The 20,124-nt window shown below is 45.5% G+C and overlaps 1 protein-coding gene across 3 annotated transcripts in view; it reads right to left on the reverse strand.

Moving 5' to 3' along the window:
• The window catches only part of LOC147023401 (LIM and senescent cell antigen-like-containing domain protein 1), a 77,965-nt gene that overhangs the window by 23,246 nt on the left and 34,595 nt on the right, over positions 1-20,124 (reverse strand). Inside the window, exon 1 of one of the 3 annotated variants that reach the window (XM_085888782.1) lies at positions 14,449-14,715. The exons of 1 other annotated variant lie outside the window; for it this stretch is intronic. In XM_085888782.1, the coding sequence (XP_085744908.1) occupies positions 14,449-14,576 (128 nt within the window). In that variant the 5' untranslated portion in view covers positions 14,577-14,715. Of the gene's footprint in view, positions 1-8,518; positions 9,142-14,448; positions 14,716-20,124 lie in introns of those variants that run through there. One more of the 3 variants, XM_085888781.1, reaches the window with a different exon arrangement.

Below are 20,124 nucleotides of genomic sequence, written 5' to 3' on the forward strand. Positions count from 1 at the left end.
ACACAAAGAGGGGTGTGGGTCCACAAAAAAAAGGGAGAGAGTTTTTTTTTGTATAAGCTCTCGAGGCTCACTCGTAGAGGAGCTAGAATACACAACGAAAAGAACAGAAGAGAGGGAGTGGGCAGTGGGATACACACCAACAGCAGGGTTAAGAGGGAGACTTGGAGGGATAAGGAACGTGGGAAAGAATGAGAGCAAGGGTAGGACCCAGGGGGGGGGGGTGAGAGAGATGGATAGAGCCACAAACTCTCAATCACTGATAAGGAAGAAAAAACTGGAAACCCAGAAAGACTTTGGCTTGGTAAAGGTTAATGGGGGCAGAAAATATCATGGTTGTGGGTGGGGGTTACGGTTAGGGTTGTGAACAGCTGTCTTGAAGCCCTGGAGGGAAGAATGACATTGAAGAGACTGAGGACATTGGTTGGAAAGAGAGGAAAGAATGAGTGGATGTGAGCAGTGATTCTGAATTTTAGGAGTTTCATGAGAATGGGATTACTGAAAGATCATGTGTGCCTTGCAGAAACCTGTGGCCAAGATAGGGGGGCACAGCACAGAATGGGTTGAGGGTGCAAGATCAGAAAGGAGACAGAAGATAAGATAGACAACAAATCTGTCTGCAATGTGAAAATGATAGGCCCAGAGATTACGTTTCATCGTGGGAGATAGCAATGATTTTGAAGGCCTTGTTTCCATGGCTTCAAGCTGAGAAAGGTGTGAGGCAGGAGTGCCAGCACAGAAGGGAAGGCACTACTCAATCAAGCTGCAAATCAAGACCTTGTAAGTAGATAAAGTTCAGATTTACATGATGGAGGAGGTGACTGGCTTTGGAGGTCAATTTAAATATGTGGTTTGCCCAAGAAAGATCATGGCTGTTGATGAGGCTCAAAAGTTTAAGTGACTGAACCTCTTCAAGACGATTGTTAAAGAAGTAGATGAGAGGGATTGCCAGACAGTGTTTTCGGAGACACAGAGTGAGAGTGTGGGATTTGTCAGGATTGAACGACATATTCTCAGTGTAGGATGTCCTCGTGATTCTATCAAGGTCAGCAGAGGGTGAAGCTGCTGCCTGCCTATCTGAAGGATGGGGGATGTTACGGCAGAGGGTGGAGTCAGCAGAGACATAAAGAGGATTTTCTAGAGAGTCGGAAAGATCGTTGATGAAGCTTCGGAATAGGACTGGGTCAAAAACAATGCTTTGGGGTACTCTAGCCTTAACAAAGAGGGGACATGAGAGAGTCCTGTTGAGAACCACATGCTGGCTACATGAGTGGAGGAAATCAGGAAGCCAAGTGTAGAGTTGGCCTTGGATGCCAGAGGCGGAAAATTTGGTGAGCAAGGCATGATTGCCAGACTGTATCGAAAGCTTGAGATATGCAAGGGCGTAGCTAGAGGTCCAAAAGCGATGAGGCGATTTAAGAACAATACCTATTTAGGTATTGTGATAGGAGTGGAGATAAGAGTATTCAGAGCACTGCCTGGTAGCTTTGATAGTTTACTCCCCAGGGAGCTCAGATGGCCAGAGGGCTCAGGCCAGATCATATTTCAGGAAATGAGCGACGAGGCAACTGCCTCGTCTGCCTCAGCCTAGCTATGCCCTTAATAATATGTCAAGAGAGACGACCCTGATGTCATATCTAAGATAATATCGAAGCTTCAAATCAAGACACAAGGTTGATAATAATATACAGCAACAAGGTATAATATCAAAGGGCGGAGGAGCTCCTTGTGAGCCAACGGCCATCCATATCTAGTGCCCAACTGTGTCTGCGGACGTCCTCCTGCAGTTGGGTCACTTCTTATTAGGAGGTTGGTGGCGGGTTTTGCACTCCGGCCACCGTAAAACCCTTCATTCCGCAAAACACAAAAACGCAAAAATATCTGAAAACCCACTCCGTGGGAGTACCTCCTGTGCAGCTTCCCTTCGCAGGGCAGCTCACCGGATGATGGGATTGGGGCAAAGCCTTCGGGACCCCCAATCTTTGATGATAGGGGGGAAACCACGGGGTAACATCCCTGGGTCAGATTGCGGGAGAGTGTGTCGGAGTGGTGCTGAGGTGTCGTCCACCAGACGGCGGTCTCCTTGGGTTAACCTGAGGCGGTCCCTTCGGGTGGGTGCCTGCAATGTCCTATCCCTAAGAGAGGATGATCACCTGTCTCTGTTATCATCTGAGCTCAAGTGTTTGGACATCGGGATTGCAGCTCTCTCTGAGGTTCGGAGACCGGATTGCGGCGAGATAATGGTGGGTGGTTACACCTACTATTGGTCTGGTCGCTCTGATGGTTACCATACCCAAGGAGTTGCTGTAGCTGTGTCCAATAAGCTGACCCCAATGATAATTGAGGTAACACCGGTCAACGAGCGTATTATGAGATTAAGGATTCGTCACTCCTTAGGTGTCATTTCCCTGGTCTCTGTTTATGCTCCGACTGAAGCGAGTGATCTCACCGTGAAGGATGCATTCTACGCCACACTCGAGTCTGTGGTTGATCAGTGCCCCAGACGAGATACACTTCTAGTCTTGGGGGATTTCAATGCATCGACTGGAACTGATAGGGATGGTTATGAGGTGTGTGTTGGTCCCCATGGGTCAGGAACTATGAACCAGAATAGCACTAAGTTCCTTGACTTTGCAAGAAGTCATGGACTTAGGGTGGCTGGTTCATGGTTTCAGCGCCCACAAGCTCATCGCTGGACTTGGTATTCCAACGCTGGTGGTGTGGCAAAGGAGATTGACCATGTCCTCATTGACGGTCGTTGGAGGATGATCCAGAACTGCAGGGTCTACCGGAGTGCTCAGTTCCTCAATACTGACCACAGGCTTGTTGTAGCAACTCTAAAGCTGCACCTTAAATCCTGGAGAATGGTACCATCCCAGCTGAGACTGGATGTTGCCAAGCTCAGGGATGAGAGAGTAGCTGAGGAGTTTGCGAACAGGCTGAGTGGACACTTGGGGGGTCTGGGTGCTTTGGGGGGTCCTGAAGAGTTGTGGAGCGCCTTCAAGACCACCGTCCTTGATGTTGCCGGTGGATGCCTTGGAGCTCACCGCAGGGCAAAGAAGAATTTTGTCTCTCAAGGGACACTGGATACCATTGACCAGAGTCGCACGGCCAGGCTGAATGGCAGAGCTGAGCTGTTCAGGGAGCTGAGGCGTAAAACTGTAGATGCACTGAGGGTGGACAAGGAGGCCTATGTGCGAGGAATCTGTGAGGGGGTAGAGCATCACCTGTGGACAGGTGATTCTCGTCCCGCTTACAGGGGAATTCGCGCATTACGTTCATCCAAGCCCATCCCTCGGAGCACTACAGTTCGAGCAGAGAGTGGTACGCTCTTGACAGAGGAGTCTGAAGTGAAGGCCCGCTGGGCCGGTTACTTTGAGCGGTTGTACCAGGCTGATCCCCCAACTGTCGAGTTGGACGTCAAGGGTGTTACAATCCCTGTTGCTGACCCTTGAATCAACTGTGGTCCACCTACGCTTGTGGAAACACGGGCTGCGGTGAACCAGTTGAAACGGGGCAAAGCTCCAGAGATCTGTGGCATCCATGCTGAACTTCTCAAGGCTGGTGGAAATGCTGCACTCGTGTCGTTGCATGCAGTTTTGTGCTCTGCCTGGAACACAGGCATCATCCCAACTGACTGGAAGAGGGGCCTTGTTGTCCCTCTCTGGAAAGGGAAGGGTGATCGCCAAGACTGCAACAACTACCGAGGGGTGACGCTGCTCTCAGTGCCGGGCAAGGTCTTTGCTCGGATAATTCCCGATAGGGTTCGCCACCATCTGCTTGAGCACCAGCGTCCAGAGCAGTCAGGCTTTACACCAAAGAGGTCAACGATTGACCGTATCCTTGCACTTCATGTCCTCACCGAACGCAGACGAGAGTTTCAGCAGGGGCTGCTTGCAGCCTATGTTGATGTCTGTAAAGCGTTCGATTCAGTGAATCGGGATGTCCTCTGGAGGATTCTTGGTCTTCGTGGGGTGCCACCAAAACTGATCGATCTGATGTCTGAACTCTACTCTGGTACTGAGAGTGCTGTGAAGTGTGGTGGTACCATCTCTGACTTATTTCCAGTTGTTACTGGAGTTCGTCAGGGATGTGTACTTGCCCCCACACTTTTCAGCACTTGTATGGACTGGATTCTAGGGAGGATGTCGGAGAGATCAAGTTGCGGTGCGTCATTTGGGAATGTCAAGATCTCGGACCTTGACTTTGCAGATGATGCAGTCATCTTTGCGGAGACTTTAGACATCCTCTTGGGGGCCCTCGAGGTGCTGAATGAGGAGTCGGAGCCGTTGGGATTACGGGTTTCTTGGGTCAAAACTAAGATCCAGGCTTTCGGTGACATCTTGGATGCTGCTGTCCTGTCTGTGTGTTTGTGGTGAGGATGTTGAGGTCGTGGAGAGATTCACTTACCTTGGCAGTGATATTCATGTCTCTGCTGGCTACGAGTCAGAGGTCAATAGACGTCTGGGTCGGGCCTGGGGAGTCATGGATTCACTGGATCATGGGGTGTGGCGCTGCCGGGTACCTGTGCGGGAGGACGAAAGTCCGAGTCTTCAGGTCCTTGGTACTTCCAGTCTTGCTCTATGGGTGCGAGACTTGGACTCTGACCAAGGATCTGAGACGGAGACTTAATTCCTTTGGTACCAGGTCTCTTCGGAGAATCCTTGGCTATCGCTGGTCGGATTTTGTGTCCAACGAGCGGTTGCTGGGAGAGACTCGGATGAGATTTGTTACCTGCATAGTCCGTGAGCGTCAGTTGCGGCTGTCTGGACATGTGGCTCGTTTTCCTGACTCTGATCCTGCTCACCAGATTCTCTCAGCGAGGGAGTCTCATGAGTGGAGGAGGCCAGTGGGTCGACCACGTGCCTCATGGTTGCAACAGGTTGAGCATCATCTCAAGGAGATGGGGATGGGCCTGGCATCTGCCTGGGGGATGGCCAGACGGAGGCCCCTGGAGTACCAGCGGAAAGTGGACGCAGCGACGTGCTGTTCTGGCACATGCTCCCATACCTGACCTGACCTGAACAAGGTATGGTTCAGACACAGAAATTGGTTGAAACACAATTAGCAACTTGGGTATGAAACAATAACAGAGAGACATGATGGACCTGGTCCAGAAAACTCAGCTTTGATGAACTGCAAGGACCAAACACGCATGAACCAATGTCCAATACGCTCAGACTTGGAAGCGGAAGTCTGTCTACAAAGCAATTGGTTGTAGGTGCAGAAGATGGAGATAGTTCAAGAGAAGGAGAGACAGCAACAAGCATAAGATCAGCCAAGCATAAGGAGATTTTCTGTTGCCTCCTTAGCCAGGGATGACAAGAACACCAGGAATGTCTCATTGGACATATCTCAGGCATTTTATACATTCTGGCATCCTGCTTTGCTTGCAAGTCATCTCCTCCCCTCTCCCAGTGGAGGCTGGAGTTCCCCAAGGCAGTATGTTGGGCCCAGTCTTGTTTCTCATCTATATAAATGACCTCAGTGATGTTCTGGAAAACTCTCTTCCATTTTGCAGATGACGCCCCATTATATCATATAGTACCCCCATCCCACTGCTAGGCAGACTGCAGCAGCATCCCTCTCTGCTGATTTGGTATTGATTGAATGCTGGTCTGAGAAATGGAACATGTTCTTCAATCCCGAAAAAAAATCTTAGTGTTACCCTCTCACTCCAAAAGGATCATCAAACTAATCCACATATCTATTTCCATGGTCAGCCATTGGAAGAAGTTCATTCTCTTGAACTTCTAAGTCTAACTATTCGCCATGACCTCCTGACTATGTAACAAAGCTGGCCTTCAAAGCAAGCTCCAGACTGGGCATCCTCCATCGATGCAAGTCTTTTCCTGGAAAACTATTCATACTCAACAAGGCCTTTGTACATAGCTCAATGGAATACTGCTCTACACTATGAGCTGGCTCTCCAACATCACATCCGTCTCTCCTGGATTCTGTGGAATCTAAATCTCTCAAGATTACTGGACTCTCCAATGATAATGCCAATGTACAATGTCTGTTGCTTTCACATTGTAGACAGTTCTGTACTACTTTATATTCCTTTTTAAAACAATTTTAGATTACGGCTCAAGGAAGAGGTGAATGATAGTGAGGTGACAATGATACAGCAATGGAGGAGAGGGAATTGACATACAAGGTAGGATGGAGATATGGGGAAGGAATGAACATACAAGCAGCATATGTTGGGACATACAGACAGGACAAGGTAAATAAATGGGCTGAGTATACAAGGAGCATGTGCACAGACTGAAAAAGCTGACAAACACGGTAAATATGGAGAAGTGCAGGCAAAAATGAGAAGAGAGTCAATTAGAGTAGGAAAGATCAGGAATAGGAATAGTTGATAATGAGATGATATTTGGGAGGAGATTGCACAATATACACGTGCAATCTCCTCCCTAAACCTTATTTTCCACTACATTAAACGAGTAGAAAGAAGAACACGATCAAGCAGACTCAGGAAGGTGATTCCACAGTCGTAAGAAGAGGGGGGAGGGGGACAAAAGAATGGAGGTGACTATTCAGCTTGGATTTTGGGAGGGTAACAATGATTTTGTTTTTGGATGAGCTAGTGTGGCTTGATCAGGTTTGTAAAGCACAAACAGTTTCTCAAAGTATGTGGAACAAGACCATAAATGAGCCGATAGGATAATTCTGGGCTATCTTGTCTGCAATATAATTGGACTGGAGCTTGCACCTCAGCTTGCTGTTGAGCAACTCCAATTAACCTGAAGGACTAGGATTGTACTGTTTCCAGGAGCCCATAAAGATGACATGAGGCAACCAAACACCCAGAGGACATTCATGTACTCCGTGGCATTGCAGTTGAAGTATTTGTATTCTGCTCAGAGCTGAGAGTGGCCAAAGTAATGACTTAGTTCTGCAAAGATTTAAAAGTGTCTCCCTGCACTGGAGGCCAGGTGAGATATGCAATCAGCCCAAGAAAGGTCAAAGTAGACTGTTAATCCAAGGAGCTCAAGTGACTGCATCCTCTGTCAGAGATTGTTTTCAGAAGCAAACTGGAGAGTTCATCATATGGCCTTTATGGAGAGATAGACGAATAAATTAAGTACACACATGGGGTCAAGTTCAAGGACCCCTTATAAAGTGGAAAACGACATCTCAAGTTTGTTCAGACAAAATAAGACACCTTTTGTTTGACAGCGTCGAGGCTCATGGAGGAGATAGAATATAGAACGACTAGGACATAACAGAATAACCAGAGTTGGTGTCAAAGCCACCCAATGCTCGCCTGTTTATACATTTATTGTTTTTAAAAGACTCGTCTAATAATTAATATTTTTTATAAAGCATTGCAGTGAAGTCTGATCCAAATAATTTTAAAGCAATATATGTATTTGTATATTGTAATCAGTAACAAGAGTGCAAGGGAGCACAATATACACCCGAACAAGAAGGTATATACAGAATTGTGCTACTCCATGGAAAACAGCATCCTGGTTGCCATGGCAACCACTTTAGATGACGAACGTATGTCACGACACACCATCTCCACAGTCTGTACCTATGTACCAAATATGAAACGTGAAAGTTGAAAACTTTGGGAGTTAGAGTGCGGACAGGAACGGACGGACAGACAGACAGACAGATGGACAGATGGACAGACGATACATAATACACCCCGATATATATATATATATATATGTATATATACAGCAATGGAGGAGAGGGAATTGACATACAAGGTAGGATGGAGATATGGGGAAGGAATGAACATACAAGCAGCATAAGTTGGGACATACAGACAGGACAAGGTAAATAAATAACTGTGTATATATATGTATACACAGTATATATATATATATATATATACACAGTATATATACATATTTATAGAAACAGTATATATACATATTTATAGAAACAGTATATATACATATTTATAGAAACAGTATATATATATATATATATATATATATATATATATATATATATATATATATATATATATATATATATATATATATATATATATATATATATATATATATATATATATATGGCGTATAAAAAAATAGTGTGGTAGATAAAATCATAAGAAAGGAAAAAATAACTTGCACCAAAAACTTTAACATTTTCACGCTGACGCTCACGCCAGGGGTATTGCTATTGCTCTCTGTTCTTCGAACAGGCGAGCTAAAAAGAGCAATGGAAATTGGAGGGGGAGGGTGTGAACACCCCAACGGCAGGGTAGAGGGATGACACTTAGCTCTGCAGAGGACACCTGCACAAAGATTTTTGAAGAAAGAAAAGAAAAAAAAGGTATGGTAACAGATTATACCTAAAAATTAAAAGTGGGCACTCCTATATCCAAGTGGGCTAAGATAGAATCGTTTTGCATTGTATTATCCCCAACTCTCATAAAATCTGTTTTGTTTGACATTTACTCTGTTACAACACAACCCACTGGCTTTGCGACTCCTGATTACATCTTTCTATCAACCCTCTCCTTGTTTCCCTCATCAACCCAACTCACTCAGAATCATGGAAAGAACTGAAGATCCGAGCATCGCTCTGTCGTCTCTGTGGCTGAGAAACGGCATGATCACCTTCAAAACGTTCATCACCATCTTCCTTCCCAGGTCCCATTCCATTTTCGTGTCCATCTGTCCTCGTGTTACCCGCACCATCTCCAACCGCCAGTTCACTCACTGCCACAATCTCCACAAATTCTCCATCCATTTGTCCTTTCCTGTTTAATACCTTATTGCTTGACCTTAACCTCTTCCAATGACTTGACCTTTGTATGCTGACACCTTCTGATGTCTAATTAACTCTGCCCTTTTTGCCTACCATTACACATTTTCCCCATAATGTTCAACAATGTAGTCCATCTCCTATTGCTCAGTTTCTTCTCTCATTTACCACCTTACTTTCCTCGACCATTGCTTCTCCTTTCCCATGACCCAACAAAGAGCAAAGACTCTTGAAGACTCCAGAGCCAGTGGGTGGGGCAGAAAAATAAAAATGTGGAAATTATGAGAGGGGGAGGGATGGGAAGAGAAATGGAGAAAAGAGGGACATGGAAGAAGAAAAAAAAGCTTGTGGCCATAGAGACATAAAAAGGGGAGATAAGGACGAGGTTGAGAGAGGAGACGGGGGTGGAGAGGTGTTGCGAAAGTGGGTATGACAAAGTGACTATGTTCTCCCATTTTCCGTTGCTCCCGGATTTTAAAAAAACGGACTGTGGAGAAAAGGGTGTGCCGGGGGTGGCAGGGATTCAAAAAAAATTCCCCTTGCTCGGGTGGTAAAACAGCCCAGCCTTTTAAGGTCAGGGTGAGTGAGAGAGAAGAACGCTGGCAGGGTAAGTGGGAGGGAGTGAGCAGCAGTGAGAAAATGAAAGAAAAATGCCAAAGTCTGAGGAAAGGGAAACTTGAACAATTAAAAAATAATAATAATTAAAATGGAACGCGAATCCATCCATCCATCCATCCATCGGGACCATACTCCGTGCAGAGTGTCGGTGCTGCCGAAGCAGTTTCCTGGGCTATTGGGCAGAACAGTCTAGTGTAGTGTGTGCACTATGGAAACGATTGTCACACAATTCTAGGACAAGATCAGTCGTTGACCATAATGTCCATTGGCTGCTATAATACACCTGCACAATTTAATCTGATCAGCGCTCCATTCTCTGGCATCTTTGACTTAAACATTCAGAGCAATTGATAACTGCTGTGATAACATGTTTTGATGCCCCCACAGTGTCCAACCTCCACATGTGTGATCCGATGACAGAACACACCATGTTTCAGAAGAAAGATATGAACCCATTACATGTCATAACCAGTGCGCCCCTGATGCTAGTGCAGCATTACGTGCACTCAAGACACCACAGGAAATGGTGTTCTCTTCCAAGATTGTTATGACCGAACACAGCATTGTTTATGACATTAACTCTGCCTTCAATTTCCTTTCCTTTTATAGTTTTTTTTTTTTTTTCCAAGACAGGAATCAAAAGCTTCATCTTATTTTCTTTTCCTAATCATGTAAAAGAGTGGTAGTGATTTCCTTCACAATTAATGCATAATATTCTATCAGTAATAGAACTCAAGTCCAGTGTACATTTGCCTATTTGAAGTTAGCATTTAAATACTTGGCTCAGGACGATGGGATGCCAGGTTCAAATCCCATTTACTCACTCGATTTGTTTATCATCTATGAGTGCAATGTCCTAACAACTTATATAAAATGGTTAATAATGACTTAGAGGGCTCACCTCTGAGCTCTCTAGCCTGGGTTTGAATCCCGACCCAGCTACAAACTGTAATCCCAGTGTGTCACAGGCAGGATGATTCATCAATGTATGTGCCGTCCCTCGGATGGACGTTATGTGCATCCCAACTGCCGACAGTAGTTGGTGGACGTTAAAGATCCCACAGTGTCTTTTGCGAAGAGCAGGTGAGCTATTGCCAGCATCCTGGCCAAATTCCAAATTCGTACCATAAGTACTGCTGGGAAGGCAATGGAAAACCACCCAGCATGTTCCTTGCCAAGAAACTGCTTCAATCGTACCGATGCTCTGCAACAGAGTATGGTACATCAGAATCAGAGAATGACTTGTAATGTGTTTGTATTCGGTGGAATATACATGTGCAAGCACCTCTCTGAACCTTTATAAAAGTTGTATTGAAAAAAATAATTATTCGACAAAGTTATTGAAATCTTAATGACTCAATTGTACCACGAAGGCAATTCGTTTTCAACATTACTTGTACGAGTTATAAAACGTGGCTTAAGTACCCTGAAAAAATGATGTGAAGGGTCAGTGAAGTGCAGAGCACGTCAGATTTGGAGTTACAGTTGGAGTTGGAATCAGACCTTTGCAGAGCCAGCATCACTCTCCTCATCACCATCCTCCAGCCCTGTGCAACACCAGCCTGCATGGGCCGTACCGGACAAAAACCAGCTCACGCCTTTCTCAAGTCCTCGCTTGTTTCCCATTGTTGTGCGAGTCCTGGTATTTATATTTGGCACCATCGTGGGTTATTCCTCTCCTTATACATAAGTTTTGATGCCTCCTCATTCCTGCTTATGCCTGTCAACTACTTGGTTCATCCGTTTATTTATTAATAGCATCTAGTCTGCTCTTATCCCCGTATTTCTTTCAGTAAACCCCATTTTAACGATAAGAGCCGTTTTCCTGCCTTTTACCTCCTGCACGTTTCACCGCTAAGTTTGGCTTTGGATTGCAGCGACCCTTGGAGTTTTGTAAATGATAAAGAACAGTTAAATTGAACGCAGTGTGGACTTAGTAATCTCAGTGATCTTCAGAAGTAGCGAAAGCTCCTGGCATGACGGATGACGCAAGTCGATCACACATGTTGACGTGACAATACTATCACTGTACTAGCATAACTGACAACTCCAACGTACAAGACTTTGTTTTTCTGTTTTTGATAAACATTTCAATCAGTTTAAAACTCCCTTTCCACCGACTCCATCTCCATCAGTGATCAAGCAATTTGCTGCTCGCTTTCAGGATAATATATTGTTGCAAAAAGGACTTTGGGGTTAATTATTCAGTAATTTTATCCTAATGAGTGTCAGCAGAAGTGTTTGTAAACCCAAATTATCATCAGCCAGAATTGGATTGTAGTTAGAGTCCCTGTCACCCTTTATCCTTGTGTCTATCTCTTTTTTTTTTTGCATCCACCATCCGTGTTTCACCTGAAATAATCCCCCTTTGTACTTCAAGACCACAAAACACACTACACGAATGACTGTTCCACATGTGTTACCACGGAGCCTCAACCATGGGGTTTTAGCAACAAGGCTGTTTACGTTTGCTACCTCGCACAACTGGGACATCGAAAGTGCATGTGCAAGACCCACACAAGAGAGGGGAGGGCTGGCTGAATAAGGCACAATGAAAGCACCTCACGCTCTCTTCGCTCTCTTTCAGGCACAACCATAGAACTCACTCCTTTTAACTCTCGAAGAATCACAGCATGGACCCCCCAGAGAGCAGATGCCCATCTAAACAATCTCACAGCCCAGCTATCGTTCACACACTGTGGAGATCGAGCCACACAGCCGAGATAACGCACAGCCATCGGCACAGCAATCGACAGCCAACTGTGAGACCAGACCGGCAGAGGCGACCGAGACCGTGCTTGTATCATGCACCTCGGCGCTCCAGGAAAGGCCACACGCACAACACATAATAACACTATCTATCTTATGTTTCTCTTGTGTTCCCCAATGAGTCTGCCAGGGTTAAGTTAATATTACCATAACTGAGAAACTGTTACAGTCCATTGAAGCGCGACATCCAGTTATCTCTCTGTCTGTTGATTGCATTTTCACTTCCCATGTCCCCATCCACATTATTCATTAAAACCTGTTTGCTTATAAACGATTGTTGTGTACTGTATTCGAGTCATGATCTCGTCCTCATATGTAAATAAATTTACCGGCGTGCGCTGAAACAGCAGCGTGGTTAAATCAGTAATGCAACCGCATCGCGGTGGATTATCCACTTACAGATTATCCATGGTGGATTATAACAAACAGATGGGTAAAAACATAACCTATATCTACCTTTGGTGGTGGAGCTAACTATTTCTCAAGGGCTTGTTCACTCCACAGAAGATAAGCGATAGAGAGTTTGTACAAGACATGAATACCACAGCTCGGTCCAGTGCAGACATGGATGGACGGCCTGGTAGTCCCAGCTCGTAATGCAGACTGAAATCGGCCTGAGGGGGAGAGTGGGCACGGCCTGCTGATTGGGGGCATTCCTGTCAGGCAGCGCACGCGAGGCTAAACTTGGGGAGACCCCGATGCAGTTTGCTCGCAGTTTCGCTGTTAAGCTCCATGACCATCTGTCCTGCGTCATCTGCAACACGCCATTTTATAACGTTGGCCCCCAACTCCAACCATGATGCACTTAGCCCCTCCCCGCTCAGCTGCTATTGATCCGCAGCTCAGTCTGGGTGGGACGAACCCAACACCGCCCCTTCATCCGGCGTTTTGACACGCTTTACTCGATATCAGCTTTCCCACCTAAAGTTGGTGCCTGATGACTTATCAGACATTTTAAAGGCACATTTAGGACAGATTACAAAGGAAGAACATTAAAAAGTGTATGAAGGGATGGTGGTTTTCAACACACATGGAGTTAGGGGGGGTGGGGGGAGTAGGGTGGGGATGAACATGGCATCTTTCCATAAATAAGACGACGCATATTCTATATGACAACTGAGTTACCTCATACCGATTCTAATACATGCAATATGGTAAATAACTAACTCTATACTATGCAAAGTTAACTCCTAGAATTCCCACAATAATATTTCAAGATTGTAATATACTGTAAACATTGCTGGGTATTCATCAGAACCACTTTATCTCCATCTGTCATTGCTAATCATACAGAGATATATTCTTGGTCCACACCTGTTTTCTCTATTTCCATCCTCTTTGTACAATGATCGGAATTTTAATGTCACCTTTCATTGTTAAGCCGATGATACCCAGTATACCGAAACCTGCTCTTCGTTCCAAGCCGTGGAAGCAATTTGGTGAAACATAGCATGGATATGGGCTTGAATGAAGTGGTTATGAGACATAAATGGAAATATATGAAAATCCTTCTGGCATGTCATCACAGATGAGGTGTTAATATCCTGAGAATGCAGTGGATTTTAGTCTGTTGCAATTTTTTTTGTGTTAACCATCTGCATGGACTGAAATCCCAACAAGTAGTTGTTTCCTGTACCAATGAATTAGGACGCGTGGGTCTTCAAAGTCATGCCGGGAGACAACGGCTTAACTGCAGGTCACCAAGCAATGTAGAGGAAACAATAAAATGCATCAAAGGCGTAAAAGGGAACTCACATAAAACACCAGATTCACCCGCATGACCTTTTCATAAGTCACAAAAAGAGCTTTTAATATTATTAGAGGGAAATTTTTTAAAAATCAAACTATTTTTATGCATGCATTGGCATTGGGGGTGGGGGGGGGGGTAAATTGATTCCACTCAAATTTTTAAAAATGGAAGAGAAGGAAAAGTAATAGGAGAGAGAAAGGAGGGTAGGGAGTGTGGGAGGAGTGGGGAGAGAAGGGAAAGAAGTTGATGAAGATCGCAGTAAGGGATGGGGGTGGCAGAAATTAAGGAAGGGGTAGTGTTTAAAATTTAACCATATTTGCATCCCGAATAAATAGAAGGCTCCTGAACTGGAGGCTTCCAAATCACACCTGATTCGGATCATGAACTGCACAATGCTTTTCACTCAGGTTTATCCTCATGCCATCGATTGAGTATAGGATTCTAACTAAACAATTTTTTTTAATTTAACATTAAGCATAAAAACTTTCAACAAGTATAATTCTGCAACTTCTTTGCACATCTTTACTTTCATCCCAATCTTACATCTCTCCAAGCAATGATTAGCTAAATACCTGAAGCTTCCGGGTCGGCTGAGACGACGACGATACAGATCAGATCGTGAGAGCTCCTGGAGGTGGAGTGACATCATATTCTCAGGCACAGGTTGTAAATTATTGGCACGCTTTTCCTCTGTCTTCATCTGAACCTCTCAAGCTGTTTGCCACACCACAGATCCAAGACTTTTACAGTTGCTCTCAGCCCAGGATGTTCCAAGCAGGAAATTCTGCCCATTCGGTTCCTTTACATCCTATATCCCACCCCGATCTCCTACAACGCCCTACTAAACATCCACCCTCAAAACCCCACCCCCACCTTTGCTCACCCCAATCCACCCCCACCCCAAAGAAACAAATTCCTCACAAACTTTGCTTCCAAATTCAAAATCTATTGCTACTTAACGAAGTCCTAGTCCTGAAGCTTCCTTCGCACATCACTCATTCGATTCCCAAGCCCTTGGCAAATACTGTACCTTATATACACCATGAACAATCAAATCCCCACCTACGTGTTTTCAACAATGTCGCGAGGAGTCCCCTTGACCTCCGACCTTTTCCTCTTGGAGCTATTTCCTGCTGCCCGTTTGCAGACAATGCAATGAGACGGGGTTGTGTCGCACTTTGCTTATGGAGTTGAATCTTGGCAGGAGCGCTGCACTGCACACCTCATCATCATCATCATCATCATCATCCAGGTCACATGAATCACTCCATGGATATGAACATTGTAATAATCTCAAACGAGCACTGATGGAATAAAGCCTTCTTATTAATATCCTCAATGTCTCCTGCTTTGTCACATTTGTGTCGACTGAAGTCTGTCGTTTCAGAAATTGAAATTAAAGTTCAATACATTCTGTAGTCGCCCACTGACATATTTCTTTAGTTGACCTATTATTCTACATTGTGGAAATGTTCAAGTTCCTTCACCCTGGTCACTGGAGTTATAAATATATCATTTGTACATTGTTGTTCAAATCAAGAAGCACAATTCCAAAGTAGTTACAATAAAAAGAATTACTACACTGGCATTTCTAAAGGGGCCTCCGACACGATACGCAGACAAGAGGGGGTCATAAGTTGAGAGAAAAAAAACAGATTTTGGAATTGCGAAAGAATAAGAGGAGGGAAGAAAAAAGGGGACATTGAGAAGTCTATGAAAAGGAAGTGGGGAGGTTTTGTAAAATAATAGGGTAGATTAAGTTAAGAGTTAACTATCCAACAGCAAATTTCAAAGAATTTAGATTTTTAAAAATACACTCATTTGATAAATACAATATTTAGTTCAGGGAATTCCATCATTTTTCACACGAATCCAGATGAAACTAGAATGGCACTCTTCGACGTCCTGACATCACCAAATATTGTTGAAGATTCGGCGGCACTTAACAGCACCGCCGTCTCAGGGGTTATAACGCCGGCTAGTTCGGCACAGGTCTCGGGTCACGCGCCTCAGATCACGATACCAAAGTACACCTGGGCCTTACCAGTTGGGAATATACACCCCGGCTACAGACTGGGTTTGATCAGAGACCGAGCGAAGTCTGCCGCAGTCCGTAACCAGTTTGGTTTTAAATACAAATCGAGCGATTGTTCCTCAGCGTGACACAAATACATTCAGGGCGGCAAATTTCGTATGAATCAGCCAGATTTATTGGGGACACATTGGGGAGCACGACACAAGCAAAGCATTCACGAATGTTATAATTAATCTATAACCCGCTCTTACCTCGGGAGCTACGGATACGGATTTCGAAGGGAGCCCAAGCAAAATAAACCTTAGGCCTGGACAACATGCAGACAAGACACGGAGTATTTGGTGGTGCCTCATGGACGAGAGGAAAAATGATGAAAGCGGCTCGTGACAAGCCGATGGTGTCGGATTCGAGCACCCAGCCCGAGCATGCAGCGTGGCAAGATGGCGCTTGTACTCCTATCAGCATCGCTCACGCATGCCGGGTGGAAAGATGGCGGCGACGACGACGTCCTTTTGTCGACATGGCTCACGCACCAGCCTCGGCGCGTCCAGCCCCTGTAAGGTCGATGGCACAGGAGAGGAAGATCTATGGCATGTTCCAGCTGGTTTCTCACACGGTCCAGTATGCGAATCCAGGCCTGGCCTGTACACCAGACCAGGCCAAATCTGGGTGTTGGACTCCGCAGGTGGATCGACGGAATCAAAAGACGTGGTCCAGCTGCGCAGGGAGCAAGGACAGTCAGAGGCCCGTGGCTGGACTCAGGATGAACCTGTGGATGACCTGCAGGCTGGATCCATGGCCGAGGAGGAACAGCCGGCTAAGCCACTCCTCATAACGCAGATCCCAGACAGACAAAAACAGTTCCTTCCTTGCCTTTCAGGGCGGGCCTCCCGGACCACCCCTGGGGACCCGTGATTGGTCCATCGTTCGAGTTTGCCGCAGCTCTCCACCAATGGGTTGCTGGCACGTCTTGCTGACTGACTGTCAGGGCGCTGGGTGGGGGCTCGTTAGAAGGGGGGAAGGAAAAAAGTAGGCTCCTCTCGGTACACCACCACTGTATAAATACTGGACAGCCTGCTACACCTCCCGACACACATGTAACGTCCGATTACCAAACAACCTGGCTTAACATACATTTAAGGGGGGATCTGGGCTAATCCTATATTTAATAACCCATTAAGGGCCCATTTCCACAACAATATGTCTCCGCCAACATTATTACATCATTTTGATTTAAATCCCTGAACCCAGATTCAAAATATAAAATAATTCTGGCTGCCAGACAATGAGTTCAATCACGTTTAAATTTAAAACATATATTCCCCATGAATACGAGATCATAATTGTGACGTTTCACGTCGATTGATGAAGTGGTTCAAGAGAAAGTATTTTTTTAAATATTTTTGATCAATACAATATGTCTGCCAGACCATGTGACCTATTAATTTTTCATGAACACCATGGTATCGCCAAGGATTGGGGAACATGTGGGTGGAGTTTTCCGTCGATCTGTCAAGTCTTTCTGGAGAAGAAGATTTTTAAAGTTTTATTCTTCAAAAATCATAGCTGCCAAACCATGTGGCCTATGAAATCATAGGTGAGAACATTTTGTTCCTCATGGATATGCGATCATACCTGTAAAGTTTCGCCTCAATCTGTTCAACCATTTTGGAGAAGAAAATTTTTGAAGGTTTTTATGTTAAAAAAAAAACAACATTAAAATGGCTGCCGAACTACATGACCGATGATGTCATCAAATTTTTTTCCCCCCATATGATTTAGCCCGATATTACCCTCAAAATTTTTCATAATGATCGGATAAAGCGTTCAGCATATGCAATTATGACGTCATAACGTAGCTACCTCTGACATCATCAAAAAATCACATTTCCTATGGGGAGTGACATGTGCCAAGTTTCAATTTTTCCCATGGAGTGGTTTCGGAGATAGAGGTCCAAAGTTTTTCTTTTTTTCCAACGTGGCTGCAATACCACGTGACCTATGACATGATAATTATCATTAAAACATTCTACATGTGCAGTCACACCTCTAGTGAAAATTTTCTGTCACTTGGACAAGCAGTTGCAGAGAACACAGAGAAAATTAGTACGGACGGACGTACGGATGGACGGGCGTATGGACGGAAAACCTGAAATCATAATGCTACCGGCGACTTCGTCAGCAGAGGCATAAATGTACTTTCGGGGCAGAGTAGTTATTTGCGACCTCTACTCCAGACTGCCAATGGGGCGACTCTGGGAACTGAGACCCCAAGGCAATGGCACACAACATATAGTGGTTCCTGAGTCAGTTATTCCATTATTATGCATTCCAGATAAGGTCCTCCCCTTGTGTCTCATGGATTATGAAGGGAATATGCATTGTGAGGGATTAGTTAGGTTTTCCCCACTTTTCCCCCATATTCCACTTTTATCATGTACAGATCGAGCCTTCTCGGCTAACCACCCTATTTGCATATGCGTGCCAAAACTACATTTGAATCTGTGCACCAGATACAAACTGTCACCTCCACCACAATAGCCTATTCATAGCAATTCTTTCTCAATGCGAGCGATAACCACCCTGCCTGCTTAAAACACCCACTGGACTTTATTTCCATCACACTCAAAACCCACCATTTAAGCTCGCCTTTCCAGCCTTCGCCCCCAGCACACATTCCCATTGCCCGACAGCGCTGCTTCAACAACGACTACACAAACTTCCATACGCCTCACCACTGCAACCGCCTTCCTGCACTTCCAAATCATCATCTCGCCTTGCCAAAGGATGCGTTTGGAGAGTGCTCTCACCCAAACACAGTGCTGCAGAGCCTGGTATACATGGGCGCATGTGTACACTCCTCGTTTTATACTTTCCAATACCAGCAAAGACCACCTTGTTATCTATCCAACATGCCATCCACACTATTCTCGGGTGTTCGGGCGGCAGATGGGGACCACTGCACGATGGCCCCATGTTAAGTCGGGAGCTTGTGCTTGTGGCATGCTCCGGGATGTTCTAAGGACGCTTCTAAACCAGCAAGCTCGCAGAGAGGGGGTGACGTCACATCGGAGCACGTCTGGGCTAATGGGCATGCCGCGCTCAAAGCCAAGAAAAGCAGCACGTGACCCTTGCTTCCGGCAACCACGCCTACAAGATTCCGTCTGAATCCGTCTGTAAGTCCGAATCCATCCACAAGAGGTGGTGAATCAACTCTGACCCCCGCCAAGCTCCATCCATCCATCCATCCATCCATTGGGACATTACTCTGTGCAGAGCGTTGCTGCTGCCAAAGCAGTTTCCTAGGCTATTGGGCATAATCCTGGATTGTTGCCACTCCGACACAGGATACCAGCAAGCTGGCACTCATTTTGCTGACCTCGGAAGGATGACAGACAGAGTCAACCCCACCTGGTATTAATTCAACAGCCAAGCATGATTTGAACCCAGGACCCTGGGATCCCAAGCCCATCACTGCCAAGCTCCACCTCTCCTGAGACGCTTAAATTGCAGAGCTGGTTACAAAGGAAAAATGGTGTTCGCTGGTCTGTGAGCCGTTTGCTGGTCTCTTATGAAAGGAATGGAGAGCAACGCTGAGCGAACGAGTGGTCCGAGCGCCATCGAGTCTGGGCGCCATGTGGAGCGAGATGCCAGACCAGCAATGCCACCCATTAGATAGAGCTATTTCTTACACATTACTTCTCTCTTCCAACTTGTCAACTGTGGACGCACAAAGAGTATCAGCGAGGGCAACGCCCGACCAAAAGTTCTTTTCAGAATGACTACTGACTTGCACCTTGTCCATTCTTCATCTAAAGCACTGACACCACACCCTGATTGCATCTCAACACATATCTGGACACCACTTTATTCCTCATTTACCCCTCCCCTCACCTTTGCAGCTCTTTCGACCAGCACGTGATCACGTGTTCGTGCCGGGTAAGCAAGGAGGTCGACAATGCCTCGGCTTCTCTTAGGTCATAATTCTTTTGACCAAAGAGATCAAGAAATCGGTGGTCATTGTGCATAATGTGAGGAAATTGCTGCAACATGCAGCAAACATGGTAGTGGAGTTCAAACGTGAGGGCAGCTCCATTGAAGAAGACCCATAGTTGGGCCAGTCTACGACGACCACCACCACCACCCCATATATCCTCCCTCTGAAAGGATTTAAAGCCAAATTGGCTATTCTGACAGTGATCGATAGCGGTTC

The sequence above is a fragment of the Eptatretus burgeri genome, chromosome 7, assembly GCF_056783735.1.
Source record: "Eptatretus burgeri isolate ZD-2024b chromosome 7, Ebu_testis_v1, whole genome shotgun sequence".
NCBI classification, from domain to species: domain Eukaryota; kingdom Metazoa; phylum Chordata; class Myxini; order Myxiniformes; family Myxinidae; genus Eptatretus; species Eptatretus burgeri.